The following is a 20952-nucleotide window of genomic DNA, read 5'->3' on the forward strand; positions in this document are numbered from 1 at the left end:
GCACTGATAAGAATGAAACTCCATCCTCTGATCTAAGGAGTTCTTACGTGTTTCCTACTTACACCACTTTTTATCTGATTCTCCTTCTCTTCTGCTCTTAGGCAGATTAATAGGTATCTGAACAGACAAATAACAGTACTACATCTCCTTCACACCCTTTTGACAGACTTTTGAGAGTGCAAAATATTTTTGGAAAATTATTATTGGAAAAAAGATTACTGAATGATCAGGTGGACGGCAATTTTTCAGGCTGGAACAATCGGTTCCCCAGCACTCACATGAACACATTTGTAACTTGTACTTAAATGCTGATGGGACATTTTTTAGAATGTGATAAGTGTGAAATAGCCTGTAGTTTTATCAGTGCTGGTTGCTGCCCACGCTTGCAAAAAAAGTTTTATTGTGATCGTTAAGTTGCAGGTAGGCAGTGCCTCTGGACTGTAAAATAGGAATGTTAGTGTGCAGTGATGAAAGCAAACTTTGCTCAACACCTGTCTATATATATTGCAGGTTTCAGTGGCTGCCCAGCTGATCCGTTCACTCTATTGTCTGGGAATTAAGTCGTGGTAAGTAAGAGCAACTAAGACTGAGTTTTCTTTTCTTCTCTTTTGAACTTTTTTAGCTTGCAAATCTAAAACTCTGCTTTTGCAGTTCAAGGAATGGCAACAGAGAGATAATGTGGGGTACTGGAATGGCATATGAAATGTCATCCTCTTGTTAATATTTTCACCTCGTTTTCCTTTAACTGCGTCTATATTTTAAGGAAGGGATTAAAAAAAAAGTAGTTCTGAAAACAAACTGTGCTTTTTTTCTACAATTAGCTGGGTTTATTTTTATGAAATATGATAAAGAAATAAGGTATTTTGCTGGCAGCTGCCACCCCCCGCCCCCTCAAAGAAACTGCCTATAGCAAAAGAAAGTATTGGTTTAACTATTATTTGGATTGAAAAGAAGTGAGATTTTAAGTCACAGTAATCAGTGGTATTGGATACTGGAAAATGTCTAGGATATGATTAATGAAACACTGGAAGGAAATAGGGTCAGTTCGTGTGTTAGCATAGATCTTGTGTAAAGCCTGTGTGCCTCACGATGTCCGTGTCAGGCTATTCTTGATGGAAACATTTTCTTATGCTAATTTGGTTTGATACACGGAGGTAAAAGGAATACATTAGAGTCTAATGTAGTTTGCTCAACTAATGTGGCAGCAGGCAGAAATCAACTGGTTTCTCAGTAACTTTTATTATCAGCTCTTCCACTAGATCAGTAAGTCTTTTTAATGTCATTATTTTTTCCTCTCTTTATTCTTTACTATATATTTTGTCTTTTGGATGAGGTAGATCTATTCTATTCTATTTCCTTGTTGGTGGGGTTATTAATTTTCATGTCATTTTATTCTGAAAAAGTAATTGGTCTATTTAAATACTAGGCATTTCAAGCAATTCATTGGTATTTCCTGGCCCTGGCTCCTCCGTGGAAGTGTCCAGTGTTTTGCTTGGTCATGAAGTCAAAAATGAATCTTTGGGATCTGTTCTCTCTCTGCACATACCTAGATATTAGTTCTCTTTGCTAGTTTATGATTCTTTTTAGTTTTGCTATGTGTTAGATTTAGGCTTGTGAGCAATGAGTCTTACAGATCCATAGGCATAAAAAATGAGCAGAGTGCTCTGTTTTTGTAGCTTTCACATATCTCTTTTTGCCTTTACTACTGCATGAGTTGAAAGTTTACATCCTGGCTAAGCCTGCTGACTTATTCAAAGAAAAAGCCCCAAGGAAGCGGCTGCTGCCAGAGCAAAGGCAAGACTTGTTCCTAGCAAGGCTGAATCATTGCTGGTGTTTATTTAAGTTGTTAGTGGTGCTGTTGCACCTGGGGCTTTGAGAACCATGCAACAGGTTCTGGGGCAAACTATCAGCTGATGTAAAGCTACTGAATGAGTTTGTGCTGGCTGCGGAGCTTTCTTTTCCCGTCTCTACAGAATGCGCTTCTATGTTGCAAGTGGTACATTTTGAGGGGAAAAAAGACAATATTTCTTCAAACTGTATATAAGAAAGGCTGCTATGTAGCTTGGTATTTATTCCTATGAATTAAGTGTGATAAATATTCATATTTACTAAGTCAGATATTTGGATATCAGATTAGCTGATAAATCCTTTTTTAAGATAAAAACTGTAGTGCTCTGGTAAATGATGGAGAAGTGATGTATTTTTGTAGAAAAGCTGAGACAGAAGGAGGGAGAGGGAGAGAGAGAGAGAGAATGGGGAAAGCCTGGCTGAACCCAAAATCTGATATGAAGCTGCTCAAGCAGCCTGTAGGTGCATGTATGGTCACATTGGTGGTTGTTGTAGTTATTATCAGTTAGTTTTGAAAATACTGCTTTTTCTTCAGTACTTTTAATTTCATCTTGGTTTGACTGGGTCTGTTCCCCAGGAGTGAGATTTCTTTAAGACTTACTGCTCTGTAGCTCTGTCAGGCACAGTGTGGCCTTTCAGTGAGCTGTCATGGGTGGAGAGGTACAAACAATGCCAGCCGGGCACACACAGGTGGTAGTTCATTTTCTCTGTGTTAAGTCCAGCAAAACAAACACATTGACAACTGTTTCTGATTTAAAGCTGCAAAGCATGGAGAGTGCAGCTCTGCAACAGAGGCAAAGCTGTTACAGCCCAGTGAGTCACTGAGGAATGCAATATAGGGCAACTGCATGACACCTAGTGTTACTCAGATAATTCCCAAGAGACTTTAACTCTTTGGAATGCTGTAGTGAGAGAGTATGGATATAAAAACCACAGGAGCCCGCTTTGGCTCTGAGTTTTTCTCTCTCACATTTTATTTCAGAATTTGAATGCCATTGATTTTTTTTGTCTATCTCACTCTTAGGAGGAGGAAGGTTCAGTTTCTTTTGAAGTTAGAAAGGATGTCACACATGGCTAGCATTTTCCAAAGGCAAGGAAAGACTATACTCACAACGAAAGAAGCACACAGGATGGTGTGAGAGGATTTGCCATGAGGTTCACTGAAATGGACTGGATTACATCTTGCACAGGCATTAGTTTTCAGACCTTTGCAATATGCATAGCATATTGTGACCTGCCACTTTCAGGAGGAAATTAGGTCCTGTTTCAGCGCCGCTCCCAACAGGTGGATATCCAAAGCACCAACGTGTGTCCTGACATGAGCTCCATGAGTTCACCCTGTGTGCAGGCACCCTGGCTGTCCTGCCAGCCAAGGCACAGCACTGAGACACCATGGCTGGCCCGGGGGTGGGCAGAGCTCATCACTCCAGCACCTCATCCAGCAATTGTGGCTATCCTGCCTTTGGATCTGGACTGGTGTGTCCAGCTGAACACAGCAAGTTGTTGCAGTGTGCGTTGTCATTGGTCCATTCTCTAATATATTCCTTTGCATGTAGTTGTCTTTGATGCTCAAAAGTAAACCACTCTTAGGGTTTTCATTGTCATTTATATCTTGCGTCAGCAATGTTGGTCTTTTCTACCACACCTGACGTCAGCCTTTCCAAGGGCACGTGTGAGCTGCCAGGGAGCTATTCGGTCGCTTTGCCACCCCAGTACTCTGCTCTTCCAAGGCACACTGATTGTCTTCTGAGCATTTTCTCAGGGTGTTAATGTCTGTATTTGGGCCAAGGAAGAATTCTTAAAGGGAAAACTATAGAATGTAGATTCTCTTTATAGCACAGTGATTAATTAACAGTAAGTAGCTGTGGCTAGGACTCCAATAAAGAGAGTATCAGGTGTCTCTCGACTATCTTCTCAGCTGTTCCTCTTAACAAGAGCTGGGATCTGTGAAAGCTGACAGCTTTGGTAGCATTTCAAGGATATAGATAGGTCTGCTTGCATCAGTCCTTGATACCACTCACACAGCATGGGCTGTTCTAGTAATACCTCTGCAAGCCCAAATGCTCAAGGCAAATGCTATAAAGGCCTCCAGTATTCGGGTCTACTTTCTCAAATCAGAGGTTGGCTAGGGCTCATATGAATAACTTTATATACATACCTATAAAAAACTTCCTCCACAGAGGTGATCAACTCTCATTCTATGATGATTAATCACATAAAGCATAAACAATAATAATACATGACGTACCTGTGGGATCCTGAGCACCTCAGGAACATGGGAGATGCTTATTATGGAAAAATGCTCTGCCGAATTCTTGTATGGGGAGAGTTTATTTAGGAGACATAGAGGCTGTTTGTCTGCTGAAGTTTTCAAGCTCCAGTTTCTTCATTGAATGCATCAGCTCAGTTTCCATACTGTAATCATGCAGGCTGAATCCTTCATTTCCATATTAAGTGTAACAGAAGAGCTGTAGCACTGATGGCATCTCCAGGGATGGCAGCATCCAGCATATTCTGCGTCTCCATGGTTGGAATAAGTTGCAGCTTCACATCTGACTTTCCAGTATATTTTCATGATTGTATTTCACTTAAGAATCACTTGTGCAGAGCAGTTATTTTTAAAAAGCTCTTTAAATGCTGAACATATATAAATGAAACTTGTTTAACAAGATGGAGGTGCTTTTGTCTGGGTGGGGCTGGAGGTTGTTTTGGCATGGATGAAAATGCAAGAATTTGCTTCAAGGAAATGGAAATCCTTGTTGAAACAAGCAAGAGTGACTTTCTTTCATCTGTTCTAAGATCTTTGTGTATCTTGGGAGCTGCTCTGAGTCTTACACCTCAGATAAAGAATGTGAAAAGCATAGATTTTGCTAATGGAATTGTAGAATAACTTTTCCTGGTAATGTGGAAGGGGAGATACTCTCTTCTTTGTGAAGTGCCAGAAAACAACACCCACCTGTGTTACAGTAAGACACGAGTGATTTTGTCTGTGTCTCTTCCTTCCTGGTTAAAGGAGGAGGATATGTGGCTTACTGATGTGGGCAGGGACGAAACATTTTCACCAGCAGCTACATAAAGGATTATGATTAAATGAATGATTAATTATACTCCCTTAGAGTGACTGCTAACTGCTGGTGAACCTTGTTTACGGGAGCATGATACCAACTCTGACTTTTGGAGGTTGGGCACTGGTTTATGAGGAGCATTGGAGGCAAATGTGCTGACCAGTGTTTCAGACACATGGGTGCCAGATGTGCTGGTTATGGGGCAGCTCTGCCTGCAGCACTGACTGACTTCTGTGGCAGAGAGGGTGGACAAGACAGACCTGAAGGTGAGGCTTTCCTAGACAGGGTTTACTTCTCCCATCCTTTCCACTGAGTTTTTGGATGTGGTCACCAAGTCTGTAGAGGCAGAAGTACTGTGGTACATATTTGTCTTGTCTTTCCATAGTCACCTTCCCCCTCCTTCATGTCCCTCCCTCTGGCTTCCAATATTGGTGAAGTAAACAGGGAGGACTCTTCCAGGCTTGGCCTCCTCTTGTGCCTGGACTAGGTCCATCATGTGGGCTTGCGCCTGTGCTGGCAGGATTTGGCCATGTGATGTCATACTTTTAAAGTTATTATTTATTAATATTACAGTGCATGTCAAATGTGCCCAAAAGGGGTTGGGAAGGAATAGGTTCAGAGAGAGAGCCTATGTGAGATGGGTGAGCTGGACCTTGCTCCCACCAGCTCAGCTTCACTTGCAGCATCAGCTGTGAGTTACAGGCAAATACAGACCAGCAAATGGCCACTGGTCTCTAATTGTCCTCTTGTCCAGGCACTCAGCAAGCTTGAAACCCTGGGGTCTTCCTCCGCCTTGTCCAGGATTCTCCTCTTCATGTTTCCACGGAATGAACCAGTAGAGGCAACAAGGCATTGTGTCTAGCATTCATGACCCAAACCGAGCAGTGCTTTAGGGAAGAACTTTTTGCTAAAAAATCTATGTATTGAAGTATTGAATTACCAGGCAGTTGCTTAAATCCAGAAGGTGGAAGAGTAAAACAGTTCTCTGACTTCTTGCTGGAAGGAATTGAAATTAATTAAAGAGAAGAAATGCCTACCTTTCGGAAAGCAGAGGAATCTTGGCTTTCATGACCATTAAAAGTGTATGAAAGTACAAATGTGAGATGGAAATAATTTTTTAATTGTGTACACTAATAAATAAATTGTGTTTTAAAACATAATTGAGAAATCAATTTCCCAACTAGAGGAATAACTCATAAAGATTAGTAAAAATTTGTGTTCAAGGGAAAATTTCTTTTATTTCATTTTCATCTCCTTTGCACTTAATCCTTATCATATTTCTCACATACACTCTTGTGAGGTGAATATTTTGACTGCACGTGCATTTCAATCAACACTACTTTGTTAGTCACAGATCATGGCTCCCTGGCCAGAGGTAGAGAAGCCTGAAACCAATAACTATATTGGGGACTCTTCCAAACAAAACCAGAACATGGCTGGGAAAGAAGGAGAAAATCACAAAGGTAAAGTGCTCACTCGTGAGTTACAGAGGTAAATAAGTTTTGGGGATCCTTGGAGGAGATGGTAAGTAATTAAACAATTTTTTTTAATGTTTTATTTCATCAGGCAATGTGGCTTCACTTGGAAATAAAGGGGAAATTCAACCTGCATTTTCCACAGTAGCTTTGATAGATGAGACAAGGCCAGAAGAAGATGATCCATGGGCTCTGCCGGAACTGCAGGACACTGGGGTCAAGTGGTCAGGTAGCCATTTCTCCATAAATAAGTTACCTACATTGTTTTCTCATCACTTATCTCACTTCCTCCAAGACTTAATGGGCATATTATATTTAGTCAGTTAAGAAAAATCCTGAAATCATGCTTCTTACCCTTAAAACACAAGGAGATACATGGAAAACAGTCCAGCACTAATATAGTCTTATATCCAGGCACCTGTTGGTCTTTTTTTACTCAGTAGGATGACTATAAAACCAAGGGTCAATCTCAGATTTCATAAGGGTTTTGTCACATACCAAAAAGGTTTTTTTGTGGTAAAAGTGGGTAAACAAAATACCTGCTTCTGCAGTTAAAATGTGATTAAGAACATTCTTTTGGGTTTAATCACACACTGGAGCCACATCACTGTCTTTGTCTCCACTGTCTCCGCTTGTGCACTAGAGTATTCCAGAGAAAAAATCAAGTGATTTTTTATACATAATGTATTTGTTTTGCAGAACTGGATAGAAAAGGAAAAATCATTCGTGTACTCTATGGGATAGGGAAGTTCATTATGCTACTTGGGTTACTCTACATGTTCGTCTGTTCTCTGGATGTACTGAGCTCTGCTTTTCAACTGGTAGGAGGTATGAAAATATCTAAAATATCAAGAATAAATTATGAATAAGGCAGTAAATTTTGTCTGAGACACTTAATTACAGCTTTACTCTTCAAAAACATTCTTCATATGTGTTGAGATAACGATTCAGAAGAAGTAGCTCTGATTGAACATTGACCTTCATTTGTTTGAAAAGGTCTTTCTGTCTCAAATTCCAGAGCTGTTGATGTAGGGGTTATTGGCCCCAATTTCCTAGTAGCTTCCTGTTACTTTAGGGACAGTTTACAAAAATACATCTGTGCATAAATCTACCCCATGTAAAAGACATTTCAACAAGGTGAAATAGGAAAATTGTCCTCTTGATCAAAGCATCTAACACTGAGATGTCCCCCAAAACCTTCAAAGATGAAAACTGTTGAAATGTGTTTTTTACATTTACCTCCAAGTGTTGAATTCAGGTGATGGACTCAGGAGTGGTTATGAAGAAATATGTGTGCTCCTGAGGAAGTATTTTGCAAACACAGAAAAGTACAGGAACAGAATTAATCAGTATTATTAAAAGCATTTTCCTTAATTCAGTATCAAAAAATACCAAGTAGTAGCATTTAAACCAAGGTATGTGTGATTTTTTGTCCTACAGTCTTTCCTCTGATGGCTGTGGCTCTTCTCTGCAGAGTTCAGCAGGGCTTATAATCACTGAAATGAGAGAATATAAAGTATTTTCTAATAGCTGAGAAGCTGAGAGTCCAGGATGTGAATCTGGATCCCTGGGCTACATTGTACTTTTTGGGATGGCAAACATGGTCGTATATGTATCAATTAAATGGCTTAATGATCTTTAATTAAACACTCTGATAATTTCTGTGGACATTACCTTGTACTTCCCTCACTCTGAGAATATATATATATATTTTAATAGGTAAAGCAGCAGGGGACATATTTAAAGATGATTCCGTGCTCTCGAATCCTGTTGCGGGATTGGTGATTGGAGTTCTGGTGACGGTTATGGTCCAGAGCTCCAGTACTTCTTCATCCATTGTGGTCAGCATGGTGTCCTCCACATGTAAGTCTGCTCACAGTATCTTCCTAGAGATCACTCATAAACCTTGTCTCAGGTGCAAACATTCCCACTTGTGTTCAAATTGTAGAAGCTTTGGGCATACGAATAGAGACTGTAGGAAAAGATTTTCATAGCTGTTTCCCTGATATAAAATCAAATTTTAAAAAGTAATAATAATAGTATTAATATTAGTAGTAGTAGTACCAGTAATAGTAGTAAGACCACAACTGCAGTGAAAATCTTTGGAAGCCTTGGCACTGAATGACTGATTTTTGTAATTATCTGCATACTTTTGTCACGTTAGGCAGTTACTGGACTTCATTGTTTCTGTGGTATAATTTCAAAATTCTGCACTAAGTAGGCAAATGCCTGGGAAAGAAAACTAATAACCATGGGCCACAGTTTCAGTGGGGATCATGGGGACTATGGGAGCGCCATGTTCCCAGACGGCTTGATTGAAACAAACATGTTTGGATTGGAGCAGCTAATCCCACCGACATCAAGGCACGTCAGGGTTTCACTGACGGTAACAGAAATTTTCATCGAAGCATAGAGCTTGCTGATGACCTGACTTTTTCATTCAGTGTTTCCTTTTCTGCTTTCCAGTGCTGACTGTTAGAGCAGCTATTCCTATCATCATGGGAGCAAACATTGGCACCTCGGTTACAAACACGGTTGTGGCACTTATGCAAGCCGGGGACAGGAATGAATTTAGAAGGTATTGTACTTAAATTCTAGAGCTGGAAAATTGTTTCTTCCTTTTTTTTAGGTCTTCTTCTATATTCCCTATCACTACTACAGCCATTCAGCCTTCCTAGATAAAAAAAGTCACAAGCATGGCCATGGCAAAGGTATAGTGCTGCCTACATATATGGCTTCATATGCTTGAAGAAAAACACATTGAGTTCCTTTGCAGGTTTTGTGGGTTTGTAAGAATTCACCATTTTTAGTGATCTTACACAAGGATAAATTTTCAAGTGCTCCCACTATACTCCCCACCTTTTATTATATCTTAGTTATGGGAAGGCTGTACAAGAAGTTAACATTATATGAATTTAGTCTGGTTTCCTTAAAAGAGATTTCAATGTTGAAGGCTTCTTAAGTCTACATTAAGCAAGAGCTGGTAACTGGAGAGAAATGAGGTGTTCTGGATATCAACTTTTAGACTGCCACTTGCCATTGCCCCTGAGAGAGCTCATGGCTCATGGAGATGGGCAGTAAACTTGGGAGGGATAGGAGGCTTTGTTACCTTGTCATTTATGGCATACTGGGCATATTGAAATACTCTTAGCCAAAGCCTCTGAGGGAAGAGCTGTGGCTCCTCAGGCTTTGCAGGAGAAGATGGAAGGGGGCTATACACCAACACTTTGCAGGAACATGTGGGAGAGCTGCAAAGCCCTCTTGCCCCAGGAGTCAGGGAGAACAGGTCCTGGAGGCAATGACTGGCTGAGGATTAAAAATGTACCAAAAACAGGTGAGAGGCAAAACAAATATAGGCTGTACAGCCACTTCTTTCTTCAAACAAGTACTCCTGGTGGCCTCATGTTAAAGATCGCTTTTTTCTAGTTTTTCTTGTTTTACTCACCTGTCTGGCTCTTTAGTTGGTCAACAGTGTGGAGCCAACTTAGCACTCCATAACAAAGTAGCCTTCTCCTTTGACCCCAGAAATTAAATTATTCCCACCTTGAAATAGTTTTCATCCCCTCTTTTATAATTTCATATCTAATTGATGTTGTACACATTTTGTTTAATTAAAAGCAACTCTTTTTAAAAAATTTCTTCTTGCAGGGCCTTTGCTGGGGCAACAATCCATGATTTCTTTAACTGGCTTGCTGTGTTTGCCCTGTTGCCTATTGAAGTTATTTCTGGCTATCTCTACCATCTCACCAATGTTATAGTTGAGTCCTTTCATCTTGAAAGTGGTGAGGATGCCCCAGAGCTACTGAAAGTTATCACAGATCCCTTTACAAAGCTCATCATTGAGGTAAGCTCTTTCTCATTTCAAGGAAGCTGCTTACTTGGTTCAGTTACAATTAATCAAAATGCTCTGAGTATGAGAAGGCCTCCCACTCCTTTCTCTGTGTCCTTGGGGTAAAGTTCATTAGCAGATGAATTCTTTTTATTCACATTTCATAAAGCCCCAGCTCTGTATTTCTGGTTTCTATTTCCCCCACATTTCACCTTAGCGATGGCAGACCTAGCTAGGAGGAGTGGGAAGGCAGGTGAGGACAAATGCAGCCATGTGGGATGGATGGGAAGGATGCCTGTTGCCTGGACACTGGCAGATAGTACTAGTGGAGACAACCTGCCACAGTCAGAGGATCAGCGTAGGACCTGATGATGACACTGAAATTATGGGACATAATCATGTGCACCTAGTGGCCAGGGGGATGCACACAGCACCTGAAGTGACAGTAAATACAGCTAGGCAGTTGTGTCAGAGCAGCTGAGTAAACAGAAAGGATGAGATGGGGTAGTGGATGATGTGGGGAGAATGAGACAGCATTTGTGCATGTAGAGTTGGACCTTTTTCCTGGGAGTAACCTCCCTCCTACCTGTTGGGCAGCAGTTCTAGCATTAGAGTCATGCAGATTTTATATGGTTGAGCTTCCAAAGGGGGTTATTTGAGAAGAGCTGAACAGAAGTATGTGATGCAAGCTGGAATAATGCATTTTTTAAATTCTTTTTATTCTTCTTTTTAAGCTTGATAAATCAGTAATAAATGCAATTGCTACTAATGATGAATCAGCAAAAAACAAAAGCCTGGTAAAGATCTGGTGTGTCACTGAAACCAATGTGGTGAGTATCATGTTAAATTAATTGTCAGGTACCTCAGGAAATATATTACTGATCTGTAGCTGATGCTCCTTGTCCTAGGATTGTGAAATTAGATTTTTTTAATGAGGGTGGGGTTTTTATCAGCAGAAAAAGAATGAAAAAAATTTAATGTAGTTTCTGCTTCACTTAAACTAAGGATGGTCACCAGTGGTGACCTCGACCTGACTGCTTTCAGTACTGTGCAGACCCTTGCCGATCAGAACTGGTGGATTGGAGCCAAGTCTTCTACTCCTTTCAAATGCAAATGGCTTTAAACTCTGATACTCCTACCAACTTTCTGAAAGTGAAAAAAATCTGCAACATAGGCCAGAGAAAATATTGTTTCAACCACCATTTATCTACTGATCTAATCAGCTTTAGTTTTACGTGTATTAGGGTGATCTAGTGGCAGCTGGCTCTTTGCAGCTTTCTTGGAAAAACGCCCTTGGAGAAAGCCTCTGTGGGGCTGTGTCCTGTTGCTCTTCACCCAACCAGCCCTGCAGCTTGGAGAAATCTCTTGCTCAGATCAACACCAATGAGTATTTTGGTAAACTATGGAGCTGAGTGTTTGGTTTGCATTGTTCAGCTAACTAGCAATTACAACATTAAATATCCTTTGATTCTCTAATTAGAGTATTCTACTTGTTGGCATGTATAGAAAAATAATTCCTGAAGTCCTGGGGCAGAAGATACTTTAGGACACACCATGGAGGTTGAAATTAAGTGCTCAGCTCCTATTGAATGACAGTCTGGGTGGGAAGTGAAATGCTACCTATGGAGATAGCGCTGGAGCAGGGTTGTGCTCACCCGAAACCCGCTCAGGTTACGCCGCTGAGGCTCTGGATGTTTCACCTCGAGGAGCCTGGGCTGGGGCGGCTGCGCTGCTGCCAGAGCCCGGCCAGAGCCCCGGCCCGGTGCCCCTCACTGCCCCGGCAGGCACAGCCTAACCCTCAGCTGGAGAGCTCTGGGCCCCTGAGTCCTACACGAGACAAGCAACTACACAGAAAGTGTAGGCTGAGGGACGTGTATATTTCTAGATACGCACTTTTTTCTGTGTTTGCCTATATTTTGGCTGTGTGCCTACTGGCCAAGCTTATAGTCAAATTACAAAAAGATGTGGAACCTCCAGAAGTTTCACCTGAACTTGGTGGGGGAAAAGGAACATAATTTAAATTATTTACATTCCTAGTGGGTTAAACTCATTTCTAGCAAAAATTATTAAATAGACTTATGGCAGGGATAAATACATGCAGACCCCATATGTTTAAAGCAAAACAGACATTTTGATCTAATGCAGCTGCTTTGAAACTCAGATGTTTGAAAAAAATTCAGGCAGATGAGAAACAAGATTGTGTTGTGTTTATAAAGGATGACAGGATGGCGGGCCTGGTGCTCCCTGGAGATGTGGGGGCACTAGATCCATTCCCAATTTTGCCCACCTGCATCATCTGGAGAGGAGTACAAATGCAGGTGTCAGTATGCAGTACCCAGCAAAAAAATATGATTTCTCTTTCCCCATTTCTGCAAAAGAAAATCACTCAAGCACTTTGGAAAGACACCTCGTGTTCAGGAGCATGGTTCAGAGTCCATTTGGCTGTTAGCTGCTCTCGTGTGGAAGTACAGCTCAGTCAGCAAACTCTTTCTTAATCAGCATAAGGATTTATGGACCTGGTGTCAGAATGCAGTATGTCTAGGCTAGGAGAGCTTCTAAGAAAGGCTTTATTGTGGTATAAACAGAAATTCACTAATTTAGTAATGCTAATCATAGTGCTTGTAATTAGCTCTTAGATGGCATTTGGACTTTGAAAACGAAAGTAGTAGCAGCACTTCTGTTTCTACTGACATGGAAACTGAGGCACAGAAAATCAGCTTGAGCAGCTGGTGCTCATCCAGCAAGTGAGGCTGCATTAGTGTTGTAGCATTCTGACTCACAGCCCTGTAGTACTCACCAGACCATGAACTGCATTGAGATGTCAGTAAAGAGGTCTTTCTTTGACCAAGGAAGATGTGGCTCTGGCTGGAAAAGGAACGCCACTGTCCCACAGCTGCAGCCAAACGTGAACCTTGCTCCACAAAACCTGTCATCAGTAGTTAAGGTCCTTAGTTACTAATGGCTTGGTGCTATGGTTATTACGATGTAGAAGATTTGGGGAATATTTTAATCTTTAAATTTTGTACTGACTGACTTGGGTAACAGCACAATCATTTATTTTACAAATGCAAAATTTTACCTTGTCATTAATGTGGTGCTAGCTTACAATTTTGACTTTTTAGTTGATGAATCTTGGTTGTAGTAAGATTCGAAAACTCTACATGAGCTCTTGTAGACAACTGAACTATTTGCTTTGTCTGGCAATCTTTAGACACTGCAGAATGTCACAATTCCACCTTCAGAAAACTGCACATCTCCTGACTTTTGCTGGACTGATGGAAATGAGACATGGACCCTCAAGAATATAACTGAAACAGAGTATATCAGTAAATGTAAGTAGTAGAACTACCTCTCTGCAGTATCTCTACAAACGTATATAGCTTTCTAATAGTGCTGACAGACCACTTCAGAGGTGTATCCAGAAGCCCTCGCCTGCATACAGACAGACACATGGCCTGAGGAGCCTGAGTGCTGGTGTAGCTGCACAGCTGGAGTTACCAGCATCATCATGGTATCTGGCTGCAGAAGGATCTCTTTCCATGCTCCCTGATACCAGTAATTGAGGTCTTCAGTATCATGTCACCCTCGATGTTCAGATGGCTTGGAGCTACGGTTACTTTGCTGTAATGGTTGCTAGGATATCTCCATCCCTATGCATGCCCTGCAGGACTTCCAACAGCCCTTCTCAGGCATGCAGCCACCTCTGGGCAAAGCTGACCCACCATGCAGCTTGAAGCACCCCAAATTTTCTCCTGCCTTTGTACTCCTCTCCGTTGCAAATTGTCACCTAGTTCCTGCCTGCCCATAGGGGAGCCCGCTGTGTATTTTATAAGCATGTGCACAGAAGCGCCCCTCCTGTCTCACTCAGACATGGCTTTTGGGGAGGAAGGGAGGTGGCATTTTCCCTCTTTGCATCAAGCCCTCAAGCTGTGTGTGCTTTGGTCCCATTTTCTTAGGGGCGTGAATGAAAACCAGAGCTGGGCAAAAATGTGGGTATGCTAATTCATTTTCCTTTTCTTTTTCAGGCCAACACCTCTTTGTAAACTCAGACCTGCCTGATCTTGCCATTGGGCTCATCCTTCTGGCTTTGTCCCTGCTTGTTCTGTGCTCTTGTTTGGTAATGATTGTTAAGCTATTAAACTCTGTGCTTAAAGGACAAGTGGCAAGTGTTATCAAGAAGACAATCAACACTGGTAACTATCTGCTTTTCCTGAGGATTGTTTTCAGGAATGACAAGGACACTGAGCATGTTTATTGATGTCTCATGTTATGGAAGATATTATAGAATAAGCTAAAGAAAATACTATTGAATGAAAATCATGCACACTGCTCAACATTTTTTTCTCCCAAGCATGTCCTTTTCCTTAGTTTAAAAATCTATTAGTGAACATCTTGATTGAGAAATGTGGCAGATTAACAGCATTAGAGACTAAAGTCCAGGCTCTGTTCCTAGCTGTATAATGATTAGCTGTTAGAAATGTAGTGTTCCGATCCTCAAAAGATAGCATCAAAGTACTGAGATTGCGATTGCCTGCTCTGGCATAGGGCTTGTGTATTCCTTCTAAAGTAAGTTGAAAGAAGTTCGTAGTAATTAATGATCTTGTCCTGTTCCACTGCCTAACTCTCTCTTCAGTAGGATAAGGCAGCCTTGAATAGTGGTATTTTTCTGTCTTTCCCTGTGCTGTCCAGGTGTTTCTTTCAGCCTGGATCCACTGAGTGCAAATGTTGGGGGTTTTTTTCACTAGGCTGCTTTTCCTTCATACCCTCTTGAATGGAGAGATTAGAAACTGTAGCAGAGAAAAGCAATCCTGGCACAGATCTCAGGCTGTGGTTGAAGTGAGGGTTCACAGAAACACAGAAGGCAACGAAGTGGTCCCCAAGCTGTCTTCTGGGCAAAGAACACTGCCCAAATTAAAAACAAGGGGTAGAAAGCAAACAGTTGATATGTACTGCTTATTTAATTTGGGATCTCCTCTGTGTTCCTCTGTGTCTTCCCAACTGATTAAGTCCTCACTTCTCAGCTCTCTCCATAAATATGCAGACTACAGGGGACATTTGTGCCCAGTTTCCCTAATCAGTGTAATTAGCTGTCTTTTGCAAGGGTTAACAAGTGAATTTCTAGGAGATAATCTGCTTGAAACAAGTCAGAACAAACAAAAAGCTTGGTTTTCTCAGGATGGCTTCAAAGCTTTCTGAAGATCTGATCCATGCAGTGGGTGCCTGGTTGCTGAAACCAAGGCTCTCAAGACGCCCAGAAGCTTTTGTGTTGACCTCTGCGGAAACATTTCTGGTACCTAATTGTATCACAACACACATGCTACCCTGGTCAGGACAAATGTCTACCTAGACTAGTATCCACCTCAAAGTGTATCCAGTGGTGCAAGACTATAGAAGGAGCACAGCAAACAGGATAAATCAGAGTAGTAGAACTGACCCCAAATGGTCATTTGAGACCCAGTATGCAAACAATATATCTACATTTTAAGTGCTTAACAGTCTTCACTGCTGTGTCACAGCAGTAACATAGATCACTCTGTTATGCTAACAGCAGTGTTCTCCCTCTAATTTTCAGATTTTCCATTTCCTTTTACTTGGCTTGCTGGATACCTGGCTATGCTTGCAGGGGCTGGTATGACCTTCGTTGTCCAAAGTAGTTCTGTTTTCACATCTGCTATTACACCCCTTGTTGGTAAGTTGTAAATACTGTGTTCTTTATCCCCACGTTTTATCTTTTCCATCATTCTGAAACCAACTCAATCCTGTTTCTTTTCTTGTAGGCATTGGCGTTATAAGCATTGAGCGCTCTTATCCCCTTACCTTAGGAGCCAACATTGGCACAACCACAACAGCTATACTTGCAGCTTTAGCAAGTCCAGGGAGTACATTAAAATATTCATTACAGGTCAGTATAAAACAATGCTTTCTTGACTTCATTTAGAATTTGTAACTTTTCTGAAGAAAAACCTGACAAAAGTGGCTGTGATGCAAATATGCCGTTCATGTTGTGCCTGACTTTGTGTGTGCTGTTAATGACAGTGTATTCACTTCAACTGCTAGAGCAAAAAGATTGCATTAAACATTCTCAGAACGTCAATATATAGTCAATCTTGCTGTCATAAATTGTCTTGATCTGAGTGAATTGATTCAGAACTGAGACAGAGGAGGCTACTTGACCCGAGTGTGGGGTCTTTGCAGCTTGGAATTCAGTGCCCACATACTGACAACCCTCTGAGGGTTACTGACTTCCTTCAGTAAGCTCCCTTCTCTGGACCCTAACTCAGTTCATGCAGTGTACAGGGACTCCTGTAACCTAAGTGAAGGCTGCACAATCCTTAAGCTGGCAAGCTCTCTATCTACCTGATGTTGCAGTGAGCATCATGGCATCTGTTTTTCTCATGGTAAATGTAATTTGAGTGGGTTTTATTGAATTCATTTTTGCCTCAAACTCTTTGAAAAGTAGGAAGCCTGGCTTTGGCCTCCCACTTTCCACCTAGTATAGAACCTGGCAGCAGATAACATTTGAATGAATGCTCTACATCAAAGAGTGAAAAGATAATGACGTTTCCTTGGTGAATAGGATGAATGTTTTTACTAGCTAAAATAAATCAAGAAAATTACAGAAGTCATTTTATTGTCCTCAGGCATGATAGAACAGATGTAATCATGAGAAGATGCTATCTTGATAAAGCTCAGATTTCATGATAACATGCTGGTTTTATAATGCACTTTATAAAAAACCCCTGTACTTTTATATTTACTTTAGTCTGATAACACTTACAAAATGAAAATAAGATAAAGTGAGCAGGGAATGTACTGTTTTGTTCAATTATTCTTATTCTAAGTGACTTCTAAGATTTAGCAAGTCTGCACCTTTTAATGCTAATTTTAAAAAAACCCAAATATTTAAAGTGTGTGAATCAAAGAATTATAAAGACCCAAAGACAAAGACCCCCTCCAGCAATCTCCTCAGTGCCTTACAAACTTAGAGCTAGTTTTTGTAAAATCGAAGTTTGTACTATTAAAAATTTCTCTGTAACCTGTGTGCATTATCAAATTTGTGCTTTCCATGTTTTCATTGAAAATTTGTGGATGCAGAACCCAATAATGAACAATTCTCACATGGTTCCCACACCTTATTGACAACAGTACTGTTTCCTGAGAGATGGAAGTAATTATCATGTGCATAGGAGCATCCAAAGGCATTTTAGCTAATGAAATTCTCACGTTTTTGCTTTCAGATTGCCTTGTGCCACTTTTTCTTCAATGTCTCTGGGATTATTCTGTTTTATCCGATACCTTTTACCCGCCTGCCAATCCGCATGTGCAAGACCTTGGGAAACATAACAGCACAGTACAGATGGTTTGCTATATTTTATCTTCTCCTCTGTTTCTTTCTTCTCCCTTTGTTTGTATTTGGTCTGTCACTGGCAGGCTGGCCAGTCCTTTTGGGTGTTTGCCTTCCCCTGTTTGCTCTTTTTATTGCTGTGGTTGTAATTAACGTTATGCAGAAAAGGCGGCCACATTCGCTGCCTGAGAAGCTCCAAAACTGGGATTTCCTACCTCTCTGGATGCACTCCCTAGAGCCCTGGGACAATATAATTATGTCTTCACTTGCTTTTTGTGGGAAACACTGCTGTGGCTTCTGCAAGTGTTGCAAAGTCAATGCTGAACAGGAGGGTGCCAAAGACAAGCAGCTAAAAACTATGGAAGTTTATGAAAACACCATGGCAATGGCTGATGAAGAAAGAGGTGGAAGAAGGGCACCAGCTGTAGCTTGTGTTGACAAAACAGGCACAAACAACACAGCTTTATAGTACTGGATCCATGCATATTAGCAGAGATACAGCATAGGACAGCCAGGCTCATCAAAACCACCTTGGACTTTGCACTGAGGACAGAGTGAACATTTTGTTAGGTTTCTGAAGCCAGTGATACATCACTCGTCAAGGAATGGAGTTAAACAAGCTTGACAGAGTCCCTAGAAAATCTATGCTCAGTTGCAAAGCTAATGACAGATTTGCTCACAGAGGATCTACTGTGTGGTACCTTCCTCCAATGTTATCAGTAGCAAGCAAAAGAAATCCTGATGTAGTCCCATGAAGAGAGGGATGAAAGAAGTGGCAATCAGTTCAAACTTAAAAAGGCAAATAAACAATGCATTTGTAGAATAGCCTTTCTGACCTACTGACTCAGCAGAAATTCAAAGTACCTAAAAAGCCCTGGAAATAAAAAAAAAAAGGGGGGGGGGGGGGGAAAGGAATGCTAATGTTTTCATTGGCCTGTCTGCAGTGGTCAAAATGGAAAACAGTAGCTTTCCTAGAATAGACAAAATCTATTCTGTGTGTGAAGGAAAATGAAATGGTGGGACATCCTTCAGAATCTCTGGTAGTCCTACTCTGGCATAAGGGTGCACATAAGCCCATTTGGAGCCCTCTCTGTCTCCTCTGACAGTGGAGACAGGGGTTATAATCTTTTATTATCTCAGGCTAAAGACTATAAAAGTAATTGCTGCTCCCTCTGGCTGCTGAAGGTTAAGCACTCCGTATGGAGATATCAGTTGGCTACCAAAGCTCTTGACTGACTGAGGACGTGAGTGTGCGGCCGTTCCTCTCTCTAGATGGTCCTCTTCAGTCCTGTTCACCATGCAATCCCACAACTATGGGATGGTACAGGAAGGAGGACAAGTGGCCAGGGTAGGAGAGGAGAGAGCTATGCCAGCTTGGGCTGATGCCAGAAAATCTGTGTGCAGCTGTGCCTCCATTTGCCTGAGCCACAGAAGGAGTTTTCAGAGTAGCAGTGGAGACTGGCTTTAGACCTACAACAGAGGGAGCCTGCAGAGCAGATTATGGATAGCACAGGACATCTGGTAACGTTTACTGGAGCGAAAGGAGTTTTCACCACCCCTTTGTGCTCCAAACCGCCCTGCTTGGAAATAATGTGAATTTTACTGGCAATTGTATGTAGCAATCCAAATCCCAAATAAAATCCATAAGGAGTTTAGTCACTACAATGTCTAACAAATCCATAGGTAGTGCAATACTTGGTAGGAAGCTGCTTGTGCTCAAATGTTATCTTTATTTATTTTTTAGTAAATGCTTGTGAGATTGCTCTGAATCATGGGCTGACAGAAGGCATAATTCCAAGGTCAGAAAAAGATCATTTCAAAGATGCACTCAGTACTTCTGCTGGTCTTCAATAGCTTAGATGTTAGTGAGTATGGAATAATATCTGAAGTCCAATCACTAACGTTACAAAAAAATTTAGGTGGCTGATTGTAAATCAAGCATCATTTAAAGCCCATTTAAGTGGCTGAATTTTAAATTAAATGTGTAATGAAAATGCTGAGAAGACCCTTAGCGTAACACAGCCACTCAGTGCTGCTAGAACACAACTACTTCCAAATAGTTGTTTTCTGTAGAGCTTGGAATTCAGTAAGTTAAATTCAGCAATCAGGTAAATACATGCATTTTAGAAGCGAAAATTGTTTTAATTTACTTTTTAAAACTAACATTAAAACTGGCAAACTATGTATTTGCAAATTGCATTCAAACTGAGATTCTGACTGTTTCTGTAATTGTGAGCCAGTGACAAAATGCTTAGAATCAGAGTGAATTTCCAAAGACATCTAGTTTTGGTATAATTCTGCTCTTTTGGAGTGCAATAACAAAGAGCAGAATTATGTCAAATGTTCTTTTTAAAGTTATTTTCCTTATCCTTCCTATAGTTGAAACAGAATTTTGTCAGCATCTCATTTCTAAAGTGGAATTTTTATATTTTCAATAATTCTTCTTCATTTTATTCTCACAATTCTGGATGCTTTTTGAATCTGCTTCTTTAAATCCCAGTGTGCATTTCTCATGCCCTCTTTCATTGGGAAAAATATGAGAAAAATATCCAGAATTGTTTTCAAGTTTTTTAAAGTTTCCATTGACCACCCATTGAAAGAGGAAACATTTTAGTCTACTTTTAGTCATTTCCTAAACAACGTGCACCTTATTTTGCTTCTTGAAGTAAAGCCATCAAGAAAAGCAATTCTTACAAAAGAATCAGTGTAATAATTGTCAGAGATATCAGTACTTTATGGTTCCTCTTTGTAACATCTCCCCTATGACCTCCTCTCCTTGCTCCAGGCCATACTGTGCCATTGTGTTAAGCAGATTCCAACAAATATTTCTGTTTAATACTTGACAGCACGATATATCCTGGTACACTCCCCCCACACTCTTACTAAAATATATTTACACTTTATTTATAATTGTTTGAGTGTACAGAATTTTTCATAAGTTATAGAGAAAAAGGCTTATGATTGTGTTATATATTACATATTTGAAAACTATGCAATGTTTATCTATAAAAATGTAAAAAGGAACTACTGTATATTTTGTAATATAACTTTTCAATTGTTTGTAACTGTGTATACTGTGTATTATGGAGGCTGTTGGCTCCATCAATAGGCTACTTAAAGATTGTTAGTAATGCAGAGACAGATTTCTCAAAGACGGAAAACACCTATAGACTTTCATAATACGGCTTAATGCACAATAACTCAATGTTTCTAAAAGATTTGAGTTTTCTGTAATGAGAAATTTTGGAAAACAATGTTTCTAAAACACTTTTTTAAACTCTTAAACACTTTAACTGTTTCAAGGACAGTATGTCTATATTTTGTCATGAATATTCATCTTGTCTGTCCTCATGCGTTGAATGTAAAAATAAAGAGAAGTTTAAAAAAATA

General features: G+C 40.5%; 1 protein-coding gene across 1 annotated transcript; it reads left to right on the forward strand.

Moving 5' to 3' along the window:
- The first annotated feature begins 314 nt into the window (after positions 1-314).
- On the forward strand, positions 315-20952 carry SLC34A2 (solute carrier family 34 member 2). The gene is made up of 14 exons (XM_048305145.1): positions 315-420; positions 511-566; positions 6262-6376; positions 6480-6617; positions 7088-7216; positions 8108-8251; positions 8855-8966; positions 10037-10232; positions 10952-11047; positions 13429-13549; positions 14243-14410; positions 15790-15906; positions 15995-16119; positions 17456-20952. The coding sequence occupies exons 3-14, from the start codon at positions 6271-6273 to the stop codon at positions 18029-18031; spliced, it is 2028 nt and encodes a 675-aa protein (XP_048161102.1). The 5' UTR covers positions 315-420; positions 511-566; positions 6262-6270; the 3' UTR covers positions 18032-20952.

Source organism: Corvus hawaiiensis, chromosome 5, assembly GCF_020740725.1.
Source record: "Corvus hawaiiensis isolate bCorHaw1 chromosome 5, bCorHaw1.pri.cur, whole genome shotgun sequence".
NCBI classification, from domain to species: domain Eukaryota; kingdom Metazoa; phylum Chordata; class Aves; order Passeriformes; family Corvidae; genus Corvus; species Corvus hawaiiensis.